The following is a 20842-nucleotide window of genomic DNA, read 5'->3' on the forward strand; positions in this document are numbered from 1 at the left end:
TGGCAGTAGAGATCCATTAAAGCTTTTTCTACATAGTAATGGCATGGTTAAAGCTGGGCTTCAAGAAGATTATGTTGGTATCTGTGTGAGGGCAATATTAGAGAAGGGGAGAGACTGGCAGTAGCAGGGACAAATTCAGAGATTCTGACAATAGTCCAGGTGAGAGGCAGTGAGTGACCAAATTAAGGTGGAGGGTGCATGAATAGAGAAGTGGGGGTAGCAAAGAAGGAGCACAAATACCAAAGAGCTAAAAAGATCACATAAGATTTAGCAGTCACCATTGTGAAGAAGAGGAGAGCTTAGAACAAGATATGTAAAAAAATAATAGAATAGGACTGACACCTAATGATAACCTATCCAGAAATAACAATTATTATCTGATTGGGGAAATGAAACTTTAATGAAATATAGGATTTCCAAGAATTCCCAATGAAAAGGCCAAAAATGAGCACACATTTTGAAATGGAAATTCAAGTGCCAAGAAAAACATAAAAGGTACACATTTCTGTAGAACTGAAAGGGTGGATTAGTTACATATTAAGAATAGGATAGGGGCGGCCAGGTAGCACAGCAAGTAAGAGCACCGGCTCCAGTGTCGGGATGACCTGGGGATCGAATCCGAGCTCAGACACTTAGCACCCACCCAGAAACACCTGGCCGTGTAATCTTGAGCAAGTTACTTAACCCTGATTGCTTAAAAAAAAGAATTGGATAAGAAAGAAATATATTCTCAGTAGCTTAATTTTTAATGGCCATGGAGAAAGTTAGAAGTACCAGAGGTTTTAAGTGGCTTTTAATGGTCTTAGGTAAAGACATAAAAATCACAAGAACAGGGGAATACTGGGGAATAAAAGAGAAAAAAAGGGAAATTGCTGCCATATAATAGAGGGGCATAATATGAAGAGTATGTAGTCATGAAGGAAATGGTGGATGCAACAGACATCCCAGAAACCTTACTTTCATCTGACCTCAATAAAAAAGGAATATTGAATACAAATACATCTAACCCTCTACAAAGAAATCTAGGAGAGGAGAGGAAAAAGAGAGGGATAGAAAAGGGTCTAGAAGGAAGGGTAGGATAGGAAAGGAAATGGTCATAACCATATAAATGTATAAAATTATACTTAGGGCCCCTGAATTAGGCAGAAATTGTAGGCTAAACATAATTCTAAAGAAATAGTTTTTCAAAAACAAATTATATACCACCAGAAGATCTGTATCCCAAAAGAGATTAAAACAAAAAGGAAAAGGAGAAATAGGTGTAAAAATATTTGTAGCAGCTCTTTTCTAGTGGCAAAAAATTGGAAATTGAGAGGATGCCCATCAATTGGAGAATGGCTGAAAAAGTTGTGGCATATGATTGTGATGCAATATTATTGTGCTATAAGAAATGACTAGCAGGAGAATTTCAGAAAAACCTGGGAAGACTTATAAGAATTAATGCAGAGTGAAATGATTAGAACAGAACATTGAACACAGTAACAGCATATTGTAAGATGATTAGCTTAGGGAAAAATGAAATACTAAATAAATACATTTTAAAGACCAAATTATAGAAACGAAAGGAATTTTCATTGAAAAAAATGACAATAGGGGGCAGAGCCAAGATGGTGGAGTAGAAACAGGACTTCTGCGTGGCTCCCGCTTCCACCTCCTCCAATTCATGTTAAAAATGACTCTAAACAAACTTTGGAGCTACAGAACCCACAAAATGACAGAGAGAAGCTAACTTCCCACTTAAGAAAGTCTGGCAGGCCAGCAGGAAGGGGCCAATGCAGTGCTCTTGGAGCCAAGCCCATCTCCGCACAAGCCCAAGTTTTTAGCTTCAGGGTGGCCACAACCAGCCCCTAGCTGGGGGGACTTCCAATCACAAGCAGCTGTGGTGGTTTTACAAAATTATCAACCCATAGATGCTAAGTATAAAGTGAGAGGTCAGAGCAGTGTGGACTTTGGGAGATGGAGAGAGACAGAATGGGTAAACTATCTCATATAGAAGAAGCAAGGGATAATGGTTACAATGGAGGGGAAGAACAAGAAGGCAAAAGGGAAGGGGTCAACCTTATTCTCATTGAATTTAGCTTAGGGAGAGAATGGCATACACACTAAATAGGGTATCTCAACCTACAGAAGAGTAGGGGGGAAGGAGATGAGAGCGGGGATGATGGAAGGGAGGGCAGGCTTGGGGGAAGTCCAGGAGTGTGGTCTGGCCTTTGCCCCCTGGAGTGAGAAGTGGCTGAGGTGGGGCAGCCATGTAGCCACTGCCCTGTGGCTGATTCAGAGCTCCTGGCCTGCAGATTGCAGGGAGACCAAGCGACCAGTCTGAGGGATAATTGCTCTTGCTTTAACCTGCTTGGATCTGGATCACTGTCTAGGGTGGAGGTCCTGGGATGCACGACCGGTTTGCCAGAGCATGTGGAGGCTTCAGAGAGGGCAGGCAACTAATAGCTACAGCAGCTGAGAAAACCTCAGCAATTGGGACAAAGCTTCCCTCTCTGGTAGGAGAGTTCTACTCTGGCAAAAAGTTCAAAAGTCAAGTAATTGGCAACATGAACAAGCAAAGGAAGCATGTCTAAAAAAAAAGGATTGGTAAAGAGGGATGTACTAGAAGAAGAGGAAAGGGAGAGGTAGAATGGGGTAACTTGTTTCACATAAAAGATGTGTGAGGGGCGGCCAGGTGGTGCAGTGAGTAAGAGCACCGGCCCCAGAGTCAGGATGGGATTGAATCTGGGCTCAGATACTTAGCATCACACCCAGAAATAACTGATCATGTAACCTTGAGCAAGTTACTTAACCCCAATTGCTTAAAAAAAGAAAAATGTGTGAAAGAAATTATACAGGGGAAGAGAAATTAGGTGGTAGTTGCAGAAAATGTTGGATTGGCTCAAAGAAGGCATAACATCCTCACTCAGCTGGGTTTAGAAAGCTATCTTGCAGGGCAGCCAGGTAGCACAGCGAGTAAGAGCACCGGCTCTAGTGTCAAGATGACCTGGAGATCGAATCCCTGGCTCAGACACTTAGCACCCACCCAGAAACACCTGGCCGTGTAACCTTGAGCAAGTTACTTAACCCCAATTGCTTAGGGGCGGCCAGGTGGCTCAGCAAGTAAGAGCACTGGCTCCAGTGTTGGGATGACCTGGAGATCGAATCCCGGGCTCAGACACTCAGCACCACACCCAGAAATAACTGGCCCTGTAACCTTGAGCAAGTTACTTAACCCCATTGCTTAAAAAAAAAAAAGAAAGCTATCTTGCCCTACAGGAAAATAAGAAAAGAAAGGGATAAGAGGAGGCTCTGATATAAGAGAAGGTAGATTGAGGGAGGTGGTTGTCTGAGACAAAATATTTTTGAGGGGTGAGAGGATGAAAGAAGATAGAAAGGGAAGGATAAACAGAGGGGAAGTAGAGGAGGGAAATACACAATAATAATAACTGTGAAAAAGATTTTACAGTAAGTTTCTCTAATAAACCCCCCATTTCCAAATATATACAGAACTGAATCAAATTTATAAGAATACAAATCATTCCCTTTTTTTGATAAATGATCAAAGGATATGAACAGGCAGTTTTTATATGAAGAATTCAAAGCTATCTATGATGCTCTAAATCACTATTCATAAGAGAAATGCAAATTAAAACAACTCTCAAGTACCATCCCACACTTATCAGATAGACTAATATGAGAGAAAAGAAAGATGACAAATGCTGGAGGGGTTGTAGGAAAATAGGAACTCTAAAGTATTGTTGGTGGAGTTGTGAACTGATCCAAACATTCTGGATAGCAATTTGGAATGTGTCCAGAGGAATATAAATCTGTGAATACCCTTTGACCCAGCAATGTAATTATCAGATCTGTATCTCAAAGAGATAAGAAAGGAAAAACATACACACACACACATATGTACAAAAATGTTGATAGTAAACCTTCTTATGGTGGTAAAGAAATAGAAACTGAGTGGATGCTCATCAATTGGGAATGGCTGAAAAAATTATGGCATATGATTGTAATGGAATGCTATTGTACTATAAGAAATGTTGAGCAAGATGATTTCAGGAAAATTGGGAAAGACTTACATGAATTGACACAAAGTGAAGTGAACAGGAGTGTACACAGTAATAGCAATATTATGTGATGATCAGCTGTGAATGACTTAGCTATCCTTAGCAATATAATGATCTAAGAACATTCCAACTGACTTATGATGAAAAAATGTTTGTCTACCTCCAGAGAAAAAATAAATGGAGTATGAATGCATATCGAAACATATATATTTTAAGCTTCTTTATTTTTAGTGTTTTTTAGTCTGTGTTTTCTTTCAAGATGACTAATGTGGAAATATGTTTGGCATCACTGTATGTATATAACCTATATCAAATTGTTGTCTGCTCAAGGAGGAGACAGGGGAGGAAGGGTGGGAGGGAATTTGGAATTCAAAATTTTAAAAAGTTAGAAATTATTTTTACATGTAATTGGAAAAAATGAAATAAAAAAAAACAAAGAAAAAAACATCAATAATTTGGGCATGCAACTGAAAAAAATCACCTAAAATCAAATTATTTAAAACGAATTAAATACCAAAATAAAGGTTCTGAAAAATTAAAGACTAGAGTAAAAAAACTGATTGAAAAATAAATCAATAATGCTATTAGCTATATTAAAATAAAACTAGACAAGCTATTAGATGACTTTGTTTAAGAAAAGAAAGTTTAAAACCAAATTGTTAACATAAAAAATGAAAAAGATAAATTCACAAAATATGAAGAGATAAAGAAAATCATTAGAAAATATCTGCCAATGAAACCATCAATGTAAATGAAAACCAGACTTTTAAATATTTTAACTACAAAGCAGAAATAATCACAATGATTTGGCACTGCTTAAAAAATAGGCTGATCAGTGGAACAGATTAGGTATGCAGCATAGTGAAACAAAAGAATCTAGTAGCCTAGTATTCCAATAAATCCAAAGACCTCAGCTACTGGGATAAGGACTTTTGACAAAAACTGGAAAGCAATCTGATAGAAAATGTTTTGATCAACACTTCATACTACTTACCAAGAGAAGCTCTAAATCATTTAAATGGCATGTCATGAACCAATTAGAGGATCAAGGAAGGAATTCCTTCCATATCTATGGAAAGAAGAGTTCATGACCAAACAAGGGAGAGAAAGGAACAAAGAGATAAAATGGATAATTTTGATCACAGAAAATTAAAGTTTTTCCTAAACAAAACCAATATAATTAAAATTTAGGAGAGAAGAAGTTTTGTTTTGTTTTGTTTGTGAAAATATTGAGCAAATTTATCTCAGAAAGGTCTCCTTCCCAAGATACATAAGGAACTCAATTCAAATTTTGAATGAGTCATTCCTGATTGATAAATAGTCAAAGGTTAAGAAGAAACTCTCTTCAAAGGAAAAAATCTAAGCTATCAGGCTTATGGAAGAACCCTCCAAATCACTATAATTAGAGAAACACATATTAAAGCAACTCTGAGGTTCCACCAATTAAGATTAACAAAGCTATCAAAAAAGGAAAATGATAAATTTTGGAGGGGCTAAGGAAAAATGGGCACATCAATGAACCATTAGTGGAACTGTTAATTCCAGTTCCATTAATTCTATATCCAAGAATTTTCCAGGCATTCAGGAAAAAAAATTTGGAGCTATGCCCCCAGAGTTACCTAGCTGGGCATACCTTTTGACCCAGTGATACTACTCACTATAAGGCACAGATAGGACTTGTATATAAAAGAAAATGATTAAAGAAAGACTAAAAGGACCCACATGTATGAAACTATTTAGGGAAGCTATGCTTGTAGACAACAAACTAGAATTAAAGAAGTGCCCATCAACTGGGGAAAGGTTCAACCAAATGTGAAACAGGAGTGTAATGACATCCTAATGTTCCATAACAAATAAAGGGATAGTTCCAAAGTAATTTGGGAAGATTCATATCAGCTGATGGAGAATAAAATGAGCAAAACCAAGAGAAATTTGCGCAACAACATTTTACGGACAAACAACTCTGAAAGACTTAAGTACTCTGATCAATGCAGGAAACACCACAATTCCAGTGACTTGATTATGATGAATATTACTTTATTTCATTATTGGACATGGCCAATGTTGGAATTGCTTTTGCTTGACTGCATATTTGTTATAAGGGTTTTCTTTAGCTTTTGTTGTAGTTTTTGTTCAGTGAGGGAGAGGTGGGCAGGAGAGTAAAAGATTGTAATCAAAAAACTTCCAAACAAAAATTTAATACAAATGTTAAAATAATCTTATAGTCTAGAAATGTGTGAATGTGACATAATCTGTACCAATGGAAATAGTACATACATATTTTAAAATTATATAATTATATGATTAAAATTATATAAAGAAATAAATAGCACGTTACAAAGGGATGATTCTTCTTTGCTATTGGATATCTTGCAAAAGAACTTCAGACATTACAACCAGAAGAAAAATACAAGTAAAATAATAATTATAGGTAATATTTATTTAGTGTTGACTATATTCCAGGCACTGTGCTAAACATTTTAAAGTTATTATCTTATAATAACAAACCTAGAGGATAGGTGCTATTATTATTCTTATTTCACAGATGAAGAAACAGAGGCAAACAGAGGTTAATTGACTGCCCAGGATCACACAGTTAGTGAGTGTATAAGGCCATATTTGAATTCAAGTCTTCTTGTCTCCAGAGTCAGTGTTCTATCCCCTGTTCTACCTAGCTGCCTCATTGAAATATGCTCAAGTTGATATTTATTGAAATATAAAACCAAATTTGATTTTATTCTAGACTCAAGTACATTAAAAAACAGTATCAGAGCATGCAGTCATATAGCTTCAACAAATATTTCCTGAAGGTACAATTCCTTTCACAAGCCTTGTACAGTCTACCATCTTATCACTCTCTAAAACTTGATTATGAAGTCATTATCTGGCAATAATTCTGGCATGACTTTCCATCTTGACCACTTCTGTCAACTGGTAAAACTATGAAGATCAGGCCCACAGATTTTCATATGTAATCAGCCTAGTTCTGCATTTCTCTGGGATATGTCCCTTTTTAAAATGAGGATAGGGGCAATATCTATGCTGCACATGCATCTTCAGAGATTTGGGATATATATATATATCTTCAAATCAGGTTCTGGGCAGGGATTGGTCCTTATTTGTCATTATTCCTTTATTTAGAGAGAAAATTGATTTTTGAAGAATAATGGGGGGGCACAGCCAAGATGGCAGAGAAAAGTGAAGTGCCCACCAGAAATTATACAACAGAGCCCCCTTAAACCTGCTAGAGGCGACCCTACTGGGTTCCTTGAAAACCACCTAATAGGCTCCAATAGTAAAGAAATGTTTCACCTGTGTTGCTAAAACATACCACAGATTCCCACAGATTCAGGTCTGTTTATGTTTGTATTCAAAGCTTTGTTAAGGGACTATGGCTTTGCTTTGCTTCAGTAGAAATAATATTAATGATTTGTCTTAATAGAATAATACTGAGAATGTTTTGCTTGAACCCAAATAATACTGGGAATGATTTGCCTTAATAAGAATAATACTGAGAATGTTTTGCTTCAGTAGACACAGTGCTAAAGACATTGTACCCCTTAGAAACATATTCTGTTGCCAGCAATCACATTGTCTATAAAATTATGTCTAACAGAAAGCTCGATACTGTCTTTCAGTCTGAGAGGCAGTCCCGGCCATTTAATAAACACTCCTATCAAATTATAATTGGCCTAGCTGTCCTGTTTGATCTCAGTGTCCATTACAAAAGCACAAACTTGGCATTGGCTCCCACTTCCAGCACCTCCAGTACCTGTACAAAAAAATGACTCTAAACAAACTTTAAAGCTTCAGAACCTACAAAAGGAGAGAGAGAGAAACAAATCTCCTGCTGAAGGCAGCCTGGCAGGCCAACAGGAAGTCTATAGCAATGAGCTGGGAGCTGAGCACAATCCCCTCTGAGCTGCAAGGGCCTAGACCCAGGGTGGCCCTGACTAGTGGCAGCTGGAGCAGACTTCAGGAGAGAGAATAATCAGCAGCTGTGGTGGTCTCCAGACGTCTCAACCCATAAACACCAGAGAAAATGAAAAAGGTCAGTGTGGAACTCTTTGGAAGGGGGGGAATGCAAGAGCACAGTCCAGCCCCTGTCCCTGGGGCGAGAAGCAGTTGAGGCACAGAGGCTGTGTAGCTGCTGTGTGGCTGCTTCCAGAGCTCTTGGTCCGCAGAACAGAAGGGGATCAAGCAACCATTTAGAGGGTAATTGCTCTTGCTTTAATCTGCTTGGATATGGATTGCAGTCTTCAGTGGTGGTCCTGGGGTGTGTGGTCAGTATGCCAGAGGTTGTGGGGACTGTAGAGTGGGTACCCTCCTAATACCTCTGGCAACTGCAAAAATCCCAGCGATTTGGGACAAAGCTCTCTCCATTATGGAAGTAGAGTTCTACTGTGGCAAAGAGCTCAAAAGTCAAGTATTTGGCTGGCAATATGAGAAAGTAGAGGAAATGCAATCAGACCATAAAAGCATGGAACTGGAGGAAGACAATGAAGTCAGAACTACTGCATCAAAAGCTTCCAAGAAAAATATGTACTGGTCACAGGCCATGGAAGAGCTCGAGAAGGATTTTGAAAATCAAGTAAGAGAAGTGGAGGAAAAACTGGGAAGAGAAATGAGAATGATGCAAGAAAATCATGAAAAGAGAGTCAACAGCCTGCCAAAGGAGACCCCAAAAAATACTAAATGAAATAACACCTTAAAAAGTAGACTAACTCAAATGGCAAAAGACGCCCAAAAAGCCAATGAGGAGAAGAATGCCTTAAAAAATCAAATTTGCCAAATGGAAAAGGAATTTAAAAAACTCATTGAAGAGAATAATTCCTTCAAAGTTAGATGGGAGCAATTGGAAGCTAATGGTGTTATGAGAAATCAAGATATTCTAAAATAGATTCAAACAAATGACAAAATAGAAGACAATGTGAAATATCTCATTGGAAAAACCACTGACCTGGAAAAGAGATCCAGGAGAGATAATTTAACTTTTTTTAATTTTTATTTATTTATTTGTTTTTAATTAATTTGTTTGTTTCCTTCCAGTTTACAGGATTTAATTCCACAGTTCCTTGAGTTTCACATTTTTGTCCCTCTCCCTCCTCTCCCCCTTCCCCTCATGGAGGCATATAGTCAAGTATAGGATCTGTAAATACATTATGCATTACTCAGGTTATAAAGACAGATTGTATCAGCTGGAATGTGTAATGGAAATGTAAATTTTTAAGATCTTCCCTGCCCCTAAGCTAAAGTGCACCTGGAGCCTGGGGTGGGAGGCTTGTTTTTCAGTAGATATTTTTTGATTGGGCAGTGGGTCAATAAGGTTGTTACATTCTCTGAGCCAGGAGAAGGCTATATAAGGCCTGATGTGTAGCTTTGTTTTGGGGCTCACTTTGAGAAGTGTTCTGTGATTTGATCTGGACTCTGGGAAGCCATTGTTGAGAGCCCCCCCGGCTTTGAAAACCCAGATGTTGAAACCCACATGTTGATTTGGTATGGATGTAATGTTTGGACAGTTTGGAAACTGTCTACTTGATCTGTTTCTCTGTCTTGATAATTCTGTCTGTATATTCTGAAGTTCGGGGTGCTGACCTTTTTCCTCTGAACTAGGTAAACAATACATATGTTTGACTGATTAAAGTAAGCTTGTTAACCCATTTTGAGTTGCTTTCCTTTAACAAAGCAGATCTAAGAACCTGTGTTGGCAGCAACCCTGGGGATGCTTGGGGTGCTAATTTGTTTGTTTCCTTCCAGTTTACAGGATTCAATTCCACAATTCCTTGAGTTTCATATTTTGTCCCCCTCCTTCCCCGCCTCCACCATGGTGGCATATAGTCAAGTATAGGATCTGCAAATACATTATGCATTACTCAGGTTATAAAGACAGATTGTATCAGCTGGAATGAAAAATGGTAAAGAGGCCATAAAACCAAATAAGGGAAGGAAAAAGATCAGGTATTTTGCTTCTACCTGGATATAAACTCAGTTCTTTCTAGTTTTTTCTCTGGATGCATGTATTTCTCTCCATCATGAGTCTTTTGGGATTGACTTATATCACTGCATTGCTGAGAGGAGTCCAGTGCATCAAAGTTGGTCATCACACATATGTTGTGTCTGTAACTGTGTACAAATTTCTCCTGGTTCTACTCTTCTCACTCAGCATCAGTTTGTATAAGCCTCTCCAGGTAAATATGAAGACCATCTGCTCCTCATTTCTTATAGCAAATTATTCTTTGATTATTTATTTTTATTTTTTTTAAGCAATCAGGGTTAAGTAATTTGCTCAATGTTACATGGCCAGTTATTTCTGGGTGTGGTGCTAAGTATCTGAGCCTGGATTTGATCCCCAGGTCATCCCGACACTGGAGCTGGTGCTCTTACTCGCTGAGCCACCTGGCAGCCCCTCAGGAGAGATAATTTAAAAATTATTGGACTACCTGAAAGCCATGATCAAAAAAAGAGGCTAGACACCATGACATGTGGTCCAACTCAGACCTGGGCAGGTATCTCCTGATAGGATTTATGGGACCATCAGCTTCATTTAGCACTAGCAATGAGGCTAGAATTCTTCTAGTCCAAGATTCTCACTCTACAGATGATGAAACTTCTAGAGAAGTCAAGCAGCAGAACTGGGATTTCAGCATGGGTACATGGCTCCAGATCCATTGCTCTCAAACCTGTAAATATTCATCAAGTATTAACTTGAAGAGCTTAATGATTATTCACTCATTTACTTTATGAGGTAACTCATTGGTTTTTAGAGCCAAGATGTACCTAATAGATATCTGGTCCAATTCTGTCACTTGTCAGGAATTCTCTCTGCAGTACAAGAGAAAAGAGATCATCTGTTCTCTGCTTCAGGACCTCTAGTAAGGAGGGAGCTCACTGGCTCCAAAGATTCAGAGGCTGTTAGAACCAGAACAACTCTGAGGTCACTTAGCTCATCCTCTAGCCATAGAATGAATCCTGTCTCCAGCAACCCAGAGAAGGAGTCATCAAGTCTCTTCTGAAAGATTTGCATGTTGGTTTCCATTGTCATACAGGTCTCATTGTCAGGAAGTTTTCTTCCAGAACTTCCTGCCCTATGGGGATCTGAACTACTCAGGGAATGGAATGACAATTGTATTATTTTTCTAATTAGGAGCTTTGGGGATTCAGGCTAGAAAGACCCAGAAACTGTAAAATATTTAGTTTGTTGCTCTCATGCCCCAGCCCAGGTCCTTGGATAATTTGTCACAGGTACTCAGGGACTGGAAAGGCAATTGTACAATTTTTTAAAATGAGTATTTGTGGTGAATGAGTCTCTAACGTCAATGAAATTGTAAATATTCTTTCTCTTTGCCTCCTCAGGCTCCTAAATCATCTATCCCAGGTCAAGAGACAACCTGCCCTTGCTTCTGAGAGACATTAGTCACCAAGTCATTTCCCTACTTTTTTTAGGGGTCAAAGCTACAGCCTTCCTTGTCTTTCCTGTAAACAATCCGGAAGATACAGAATCAGTCAACCCTGTCCCCTTGGTGATGCCCAGTAAGTGCTATGGGGGAAGGAAAGAAAAAAGGGTAGAGGAGTGGAAGAGAGGAAAGGGTATGTGGTCTATTTTGTCTCAGAATTCAAGGGGAGGTAGTGCAAACCCCAGCATGGCCAAAACCATAGGCCAACCCAACTCTGAGCCCAGGCTTGAGTATATATGAAAGACATGATCTCAGAGTCTAGTCTAGACTTGACTTTGGGGTTGGGATGGGGTTGTAAAGGTAGTATAGTACCATGGAAGAAGCCCTAGAGTAGAAGTTAAGAGATCTAAATTCAGCTCCCAGCCTTACCACTGGTTACTCATGTACATTGTGGAACTGTGAATAAATCATTTTTTCTTTCTGGTTCTCAAAAAAGGATCCTGTTCCCTATTATCTAGACTTGTGTGTGTCCTCCTAGCAAAAGACCAGAATGTATCCTATCATTCATGTGTTGAGAAAAGAACAATCTTTCGTGTGTTCAGAAATTCTATGTGCTTATAACCTCTTGTCTAGATTATTGAAATAGGTGTGTTTGTGTGTGACTATGTACAAAATAAAATAAAGCACACACATATGCATAAGTATGTATGTATGTATATATGTATGCATATAGTTTCTTTGTCTCATGTCTCCACTACAAGCCAAGATAATTTTTTTAAATTAAAGCTACTTCTCAATGAATGCCATTGGTTCCCAATTGCCACCAGAACTAAAAAAAGTTTCCTTTGACATTTAAATGGGATCTTTTATATTTTTCCAGTCTACTTATACTTTCTCCCTCTCTGCATACTCTTGCCTACTTGTTCCTTGAACATGGTACTCTACTTTCTCTCTCTATGTCTTTGTGTTAGCTGCCCCCTCACCCCATCCCATTCTTGGAATGCTCTGTCCTCTCACTTCTATTTCAGTTTCCCTGGCTTCCTTCAAGACTCAGCTCAAATCCTACTTTTTGCATGTGAACTTTCCCAGTATTTCTCTACCTCAGTCCATATACTTAGAGATGGTTTTTTTTTTAATCTTTATCACAGTTCCTGAAACTTAATTAGTAAGCACATAATAAATGCTTATTGGATGACTGACTGATTGACTCTGACACTTATTAGCTGAGTGACTCTAGGTAAGTCACTTACATTTCTCAGACTCAGGTTTCTTATCTGCAAAAAGGGAAAAGATAAGATAATAGGTTTTGAAGACCCTTGACAGTCAGTCTGAGGAAGTCATCTTTTATTTGGTAGGTAATAGAACGTCACTGAAGGTCATTGGGTATAGGAGGGCTATAGTCAGACCTATGCTTAAGGTAAGTAAGTTTGGCAGCATGTGAAGGATGGATTGTGGTATGTAGAGACTGTATGTGGAGAACTGTTAATAGGTTATTGCAAGAGTGCCTATGGCTGGTAGTGAAAGCTTGTCTTAGGGTGATGAAAATAGAATTAGAGGAAGAGGTGAATGTTAGAAATGTCCAGACAACCAAAGGATTTGGCAACTTATTGGGTGGATGAAGGTGAGAGTGAAGGAATGGTTCAAGATGACACCAGTGTTTCAAAGCTGGGAGATTTGGTGAATAGTGTCTCTAATTACATGAGGTCATCTAATCTCTTTTTGAAGACCTTTAGTGCTGTGGAACATGCCCTGCCTCAGGCAGCCCATTCAGTTTCTGGAAAAACTAATAGTTGCCAATTTATTAATATATCTTCCTGGTTTCTTGGACTTTGCCTTGGCATTAGTCCCCATTTGCCTTGATGTACTGCTTGGACCCCAGATTGAAGCATTTCTGTCATTTATCTCAAGATCTTAGACTCATCTTCTTCCTCTAGCCCCTGCCTGCCTTTTCCCTTGTGATAATGCTGCTTGCTTCTTACTCCATAGTCCAGGAATGGTCCCATCACAGAATTAATTCCATATATCCCATTGTCTTATTGTAAATTTGCCTTCACTGTGGATGACTCTAGCAGCTCAGGTAGAGCTAGCTATTATCCCAAATTGATAGGCTGACCCCAAGATCAGTTTTTTTTATTTTAATTTATGTTACCTAAGTTCCAAATGTGCTTAGTAAGAGTTTTGTAGAATGTGAGAATAGGAAACTTCCATTGTAGATATCAAAACATAGATTATGAGAAATGGCTTGGCCAAAGTCACACAGGTAGTAAGTATTAGAGCTGGGATTCAAGTACAGCTGTTATAAATTCAAGCCCTGGCATGACTGTACTGTGGTCTGAAGTTATCTCCATGTATTTAAAGGTTGTCAGGAAGAGGACAGATTTAATTTGTCCTAGGGCACAGAAGCAGGGGCAAGGTGGATGTAGGAGAGGAGCTGTTTTAGTCTTGACAAGACAAATAAGATTAGCAATGAGAGCTGTCCCCAAGTGAAAGGGCTGCCTGGAGAGGTGGCAGGTACCTGTCCTCAGAGGTCTTTAGCCAAGGAACGGACTGATTCTTTTTGGATATGTTATAGTCAAGTCAGCATTTACTATATGCCAGGCACTTGGAATAAAAATACAAGCAGAAATAAAGATAATGTATGCCGTCAAGGAATTTATATTACAATAATGGAAGACAATACACAACATTGTGAAAAGCATTGGGAGTGGTGGTGTAGTTACCCAGCTTAGAAGCATGGTAGAGAAATGGAGATGAGTCAACAGGGGAGTCTGAGCGTAATGAAGACATGATTGGTCTGGGCTTCCTTCTTAAAATGGAGGTTCTAGGAGGAGCCAGCCAATCAGAGGGGGAGGTTACAGGGACAAGTGAAGAGACTTCCAGTATGAGAAGCAATCCAGAGATGAAGTGAGTTTTTAGGATGAAGAGGTTTCTATGGCATGGTAGATAAAGTTCTGTGGAGATGGGTCAGCAGGACAGAGCCTACAAGTCATCGGGCCCAGAAAACTTTGAGCTCAGGGACCAAGGCCACTGGAGCTTTTTGGTGCATGGGTTGGGTTGCTTGACCAATAAAGTCTCTTCTACTTCAAATTCTGTGACTGCAATGGTATTTTAATTTCATTTTCTGTTCCTCTTCTTATCTGACAGTTAAATCAGTTAAATGGGACCAGGAAATAAAACAAACATCTCAGAATTCTTCTTCACATTTCCCATAAAGCAAGAGCAGCAGCTGTTTATATTTGGGCTATTCCTAGGCATGTATCTGGTCTCTGTGGCTGGGAACTTTCTCATTATGTTGGCCATTGGAGCTGATTCTCACCTGCACACCCCCATGTACTTCCTCCTCTCTAACCTGTCTTTTGTGGATTTCTGTCTAGTATCCACCACAGTCCCCAAGTTGCTTGTGAATATCCTGACCAACAGTGAGGCCATCCCCTATGCTGGCTGCCTCACCCAGATGTATTTCTTCTCAGTCTTTGCTTGCATGGATAATTTCCTCCTTGCTGTGATGGCCTATGATCGCTTTGTGGCCATTTGTCACCCTCTGCGCTATGCAACCATCATGAGCCCCCAGCTCTGTGGTCTGCTAGTGCTATTGTCTTGGAGTATCAGTCTTATAGACTGCCTCATTCAGAGTCTGATGGCAATGCGGCTCTCCTTCTGTAAAGACCATGATCTCCCATTCTTCTTCTGTGATCTTCCTCAAGTTCTGAAACTATCTTGTACTGAGGCCCTTATCAATAATATTTTGGTTTATTTTACAACCGGCCTGCTGGGTGTTCTCCCCCTCACAGGGATACTTTTCTCTTATTCTAAGATTTGTTCTTCCATATTGAGAGTCCCATCACCCGGAGGAAAGTATAAAGCCTTTTCCACCTGTGGGTCTCACCTATGTGTTGTTACATTATTTTATGGTACAGTTTTTGGGGTGTACCTGAGCTCCTCAGCTACCCACTCCTCCTGGAAGAGCATAGTTGCCTCAGTGATGTATGCTGTGATCACCCCCATGCTGAATCCCTTCATCTACAGTCTGAGGAACAAAGACATAAAGGGTGCCTTGAAGAAACTCATGAGCAGACCAACCTTCTCTCAATAATGGGGTACAACCCTGAGCCTTGGAATGTGATAACTGGAATCCAAAGCCTGGCCATCAGAAATCTTGGTTTACAAACACGGGGCCCAATATTCTCCAAGGTCATATCTTCCTGGCCTTCTCTTATATCTTTGGTTGTAGATTATATGAACTGCTTCATGACCTATATTTTTGGAGTTTCTATGATACTGACTTTTTGTTTGACAAATCCTACCCCATAAGACAATCTGCTAACTACAAAGATGCTTTGGATGTGAGATCAGAAGATCTGTATGCTCTACTCCTGAATTAACCGAGTTCCCTTGAGCAAATCACTTGAGTTCCATGAGCCACTATTTCTTTATTTTTAAAAAATGGGTATTTCAACACCTCTGACTTCTCTTGCTTCCCTCATAGTGTTTTTTTTCTGTGTATTGCATGATATAGTATACATAAAATTGTTTTGTAAACTTTAATATGAGAAATTTTACAAAAATAATAATAGCCAGCATTTATATATAGTTTTTACAAATATTATTTTATTGGCAGAACAACCCTGGGAGGTAGGGACTTTTATTATCCTCATTTTACAGATGAGAAAATTGAGGCAGGCAGAAGTTAAGGTCCTCACCCAGGATATTATTAAGTATCTGTGGTTGCATTTGAACTTGGGCTTTCCTGACTCTAGGTCTAGCATTCTGTCAACTGTGCCACCTAGTGCCTACAATGTACAAGGCAGCCATATTTAATCTTGGCAATTTAAAGACAAAAACAACAACACAAAAGATCTGCTATTCTATTCAGTGATTCCACTTTTATACAGGTAGATAAATCAAGGAGTAATAGAGTACAAGGAACTAGTGGGAAGAGAGGAAGCTTCTTGTAGGAATTAAGCCTTGAAAGAACCAAGGCTTCACATTAAACCTGGAGTCAGGAAAAGCTGAATTCCAATCTTGCCTCAAACATCTGCTATCTGTGAGATCCTGGGAAAGTTGCCTAACCTCTGTCTGCCTCAGTTTTCTACCTATAACATGGAGATAATAAGTAGCAGGAGGCCATGGGAGCAGAGGTGGTGGAGAACTAGTTCAGGTAGTCAGGGGTTGAGGTCAGAGGGTTGGATATGTGTGTGCGATATAATATAAGAAGAATAAATACATATAGATATAAACCAGTTAAATAATATCAGGAAAGGCTTTATGTAGAAGGCTGTCTTTGAGATGTATCCTTAAGGAAGAGAGGGATTCTATGAGTCAGATATGAGGACAAAGTACAGCTGATGGAGGGGGTCAGCCAGTGCAAAGTCATGGAGAAGGGAGATGCTATATCTTAGGGTGCAGGAGGGGGCATAATGTCTTATGAGGCTAAAAAGATAGTATAGCAACAAGGCTGTGAAAGGCTTTAAAGTATAACCAGAGGAATTTATATTTGATTCTAGAGGCACTAGGGAGTCACTGGAGTTGATTGAGTAGGTAAGTAACATGGACATAGCCATACTTTAGGAACATCACATTGGATACAAGAAACAGTGACAAAAGGGAGAGAACAGAAGAACCCAAAGACTTCTCTTTTGTCACTTCTAAGAAAGAGGAGAAATGGATTACCAAGCAATGAAATCTGAGTGCAAGAATACAAATTATTCATTGTCAGGGTTCCCAATGCAATGGTTCATAATGGATGGATCTACAAACACATCACAGAGGGGGGAAATGAAACTGTGTAATGCAATACACCAGTGATGCACATTTAAGTTCCAAGCAATTATGAAATAGCTCTCATTAGAATCATATCAGAGCTCATTTTCTCACACTTTAATCTGCCCCAAATCCATAATGAGTTGAATTGTAGCTTTAATGATTCTCTCTAATTTTTGCTTGAAAGCAGGATTCAGTTTCTTCCCACAGACGTATGCTTAGGCTATTGCACAAATTCATAAATATCTGTGTAACTCTTGACAAATCATCTTCTGCTAAAATATACCCCATCCTAGTTTGTCCAGGCATGATGTGGTAAAGCAAGTATTATTTTATAATTCTAAATCCAAGACATTTTCTTATCAAATTCAAAGAACTTCTGAGTGCACAGCTGCAAGATGTCCAGACTTTTTAAAACCTTTGTTTCACCGAAGTTGTTAACCTTCCTCTCCAACTTTCTTGAACACTCAGAGTCTCAGAGTTAGAAGTCTGATACTTTTTTCCCCTAAAGTCTTTTACACTAAGCAGTTTGCTAAAAAAAAAAATTATGAGCAAACTTCTTAAAATACAGGTAAGTACACATTTAAGTAGTAAACTCTTCCACATATTTATAATTAAGTCTTGATGACTAATTGAAATCGACTGATAATCAACTGGTAAATATGGTGGGAAGCACATCCATGGGGCTCATGAGTTATAGTACAAACACACACATATCCAATTTAATCCTGGAGGGAATTGAGATAATTCTGGGGCTTCCTCCTAAGAGAAAACATTGTACCTACAATTCAGATTCAAGGAAGTAGAGAGGAGAGTCCACAACTATCTAGGATCACAAATGAAGAGGGCCTGACCTACCCAGAAATGAAATTAGACTTACAGAGATAGATACTTGACTGAACAGGCCATTGTCATAGACTCTCAGAATTTCAGAAGATATATAGTGCTGCTCATCAAATTCTAGTGGCTTTCTGTTACTTCCAGGATCAGATATGAACTTCTCCCTTTCACAAACACTACCATGTAGCCTGAATGGATTTCTCACTGCTTCTTGAACAGGACAGTTCATTCCCAACTCCATTTCTTTCAACTGGCTGTCTCCCATGCCCCTAACATATTCCAGTTGCTGATCAGAATCTTGAGTTTTCTTCAGGGCTTAGTTCAAGCACTATTTTCTTCGATATTGTCAAACTCAACAGAAACTCATGCTTGTCTACATACTGACTTAGAAAACTACAAATAAATATTATCTATGTTCTATTTGTATTTTAATTTTGTCAAACATTTCCCAATTACACTTTTAAAAATTTATTTATTTTTAGTTTACAACATTTAGTTCCACAAGATTTTGTGTTCCAAATTTTCTCCCCCTCCCTTTCTTACACTCTCCCCACCATGGCGGCAAGTAATCTGATAGAGGCTCTACATATACCTTCACTTTAACATTAGTCAAGTTGTAAAGAAAAATTATAACCAATGGAATGAGCAACGAGAAAGAAGGAACAAAATAAAAGAAAACAAAAAAGAGAGCGAAGGAAAGTAGTTTGCTTCAATCTGCATTCAGACTCAGTAGTTCTTTCTCTGGATGAGGATAGCCTTTTCCTTCATGAGTCTTTGGGAGTTGTCTTATAGCCTTGCACTGCTAAGAGGTGCCCAGTCTATCAAAGTTAATAATTACTGATATAATGTGTTTGTAATTGTGTACAATGTTCTCCTGGCATTACTCCCCTCACTCAGCATCAATTTATATAAGTCTCCCCAGGTTATTATGAAGTCTGCTTGCTCTTCATTTTTTGTAGCACGATGGTATTCTATTACATTCATATACCACAACTCATTTAGCCTTTCCCCAATTGATGGGCATCCCCTTGATTTCCAATTCTTTGCTACCACAAAAAGAGCTGCTATAAATATTTTTGCACATACAAGTCCTTTCTCCACTTCTATGATCTCTTTGGGATACAGCCCTAAAAGTGGTATTGCTGGGTCAAAGGGCATACACTTTTTAATAACCCTTTGGGCATAGTTCCAGATTGCATTCCAGAATGGTTGGAGCAGTTCACAACTCCACCAACAATGCATTAGTGTCCCGGTTTTCCCACATCTTCTCCAGCATTTGTCATTTTCCTTTTTTGTCATGTTAGCCAATCTGACCAGTGAGTTGTGGTACTTCAGAGTTGTTCTGATTTACATTTCTCTAATAAGTAATGATTTAGAGCATTTTTTTCATATGAATATAGATATCTTTAATTTCTTCTTCTGAAAACTGCCTGTTCATATCCTTTGACCATTTATCAATTGGGGAATAACTTGTATTCTTATGTATTTGACTCAGTTATCTGTATATTTTAGAAATGAGACCTTTATCAGAGACACTAGTTGTAAAAATTCTTTCCCAATTTTCTGCTTCCCTCCTAATCTTGGTTACATTGGCTTTATTTGTACAAAAACTTTTCAATTTAATGTAATCAAAATTATCCATTTTGCATTTTGTAATGCTCTCCATCTCTTGTTTGGTCACAAATTCTTCCCTTCTCCATAAATCTGACAGGTAAACTATTCCTTGTTCTCCCAGATTGTTTACAGTATCAGCCTTTATATCTAAATTGTGGACCCATTTAGACTTTATTTTGGTATACAGTATAAGATATTGGTCTATGCCCAGTATATGCCCTACTGTTTTCCAGTTTTACCAACAGTTTTTGTCAAATAGTGAGTTCTTATCCCATAAGCTGAAGTCTTTGGGGTTTATCAAATAGTAGATTACTTTAGTCTTTGACTACTGTGTCTTACATACCTAACCTATTCCACTTATCCACCACTCTATTTCTCAGCTAGTACCAAGAAGTTTTGATGACTGCTGCTTTATAATATAGTTTAAAATCTGGTATGGCTAGGCCACCTTCCCTAGCATTTTTTTCATTAATTCCCTTGATATTCTGAACCTTTTGTTCTTCCAGATGAATTTTGTTATTATTTTTATATATAAAATCATTTTTGGTAGTTTTATTGGTAGGGCACTAAATAGGTAAATTAATTTAAGTAAAATTGTATGAAACCTAACTGGATAAAATAATTCCTTAAGAGTAAAAATTGGCCAAATGTAAAAGGAGGTACAAAAACTGAGGAAGATAATTTATTAAAAATTAGAATTGGACAAGTTGAAGCTAATGATTCTATGAGTCATCAAGAATCAGTCAACCAAAATCTAAAGAACGAAAAAATAGAAGAAAATATAAAATATCTCATTGGAAAAATAATTGACCTGGAAAATGGGTCCAGGAGAGACAATCTAAGAATTATTAGTTTACCAGAAAGCCATGATGAAAAATAGAACCTGGACAGTATCTTCCAATTACACTTTTAATGAGGTTGGTGCTTACTGGGAAGTTTTGCTGGGGGTATGGAGCCAAGATTTTGACAATATGTTCTGCATGATCCTCAAGCTGCCTTTTCAAAATCACCGCCAATAGGACCACCCATAGACATGTCAAACTCAATATGTCCAAAACAGAACTAATTTTCTTTCCTCCTAAATCTTCTCTTCTTTTCAACTTTCCTATTATTTTTAAGGGTATTGACATCCTCCCCGTCACCCAGGGCCACAACTTCATTATCATCCTCAACTTC

General features: G+C 38.5%; 1 protein-coding gene across 1 annotated transcript; it reads left to right on the forward strand.

Annotated features, from left to right (window-relative positions):
- The first annotated feature begins 14319 nt into the window (after positions 1-14319).
- On the forward strand, positions 14320-15545 carry LOC138160191 (olfactory receptor 7C1-like). Its single transcript, XM_069086719.1, has one exon. The coding sequence runs from the start codon at positions 14610-14612 to the stop codon at positions 15543-15545; it is 936 nt and encodes a 311-aa protein (XP_068942820.1). The 5' UTR covers positions 14320-14609.
- Positions 15546-20842: the final 5297 nt, after the last annotated feature.

The sequence above is a fragment of the Petaurus breviceps genome, unplaced genomic scaffold, assembly GCF_028583685.1.
Source record: "Petaurus breviceps papuanus isolate PSGF00001 unplaced genomic scaffold, PetGlider_PUasm1.0 180, whole genome shotgun sequence".
Lineage (NCBI taxonomy): Eukaryota > Metazoa > Chordata > Mammalia > Diprotodontia > Petauridae > Petaurus > Petaurus breviceps.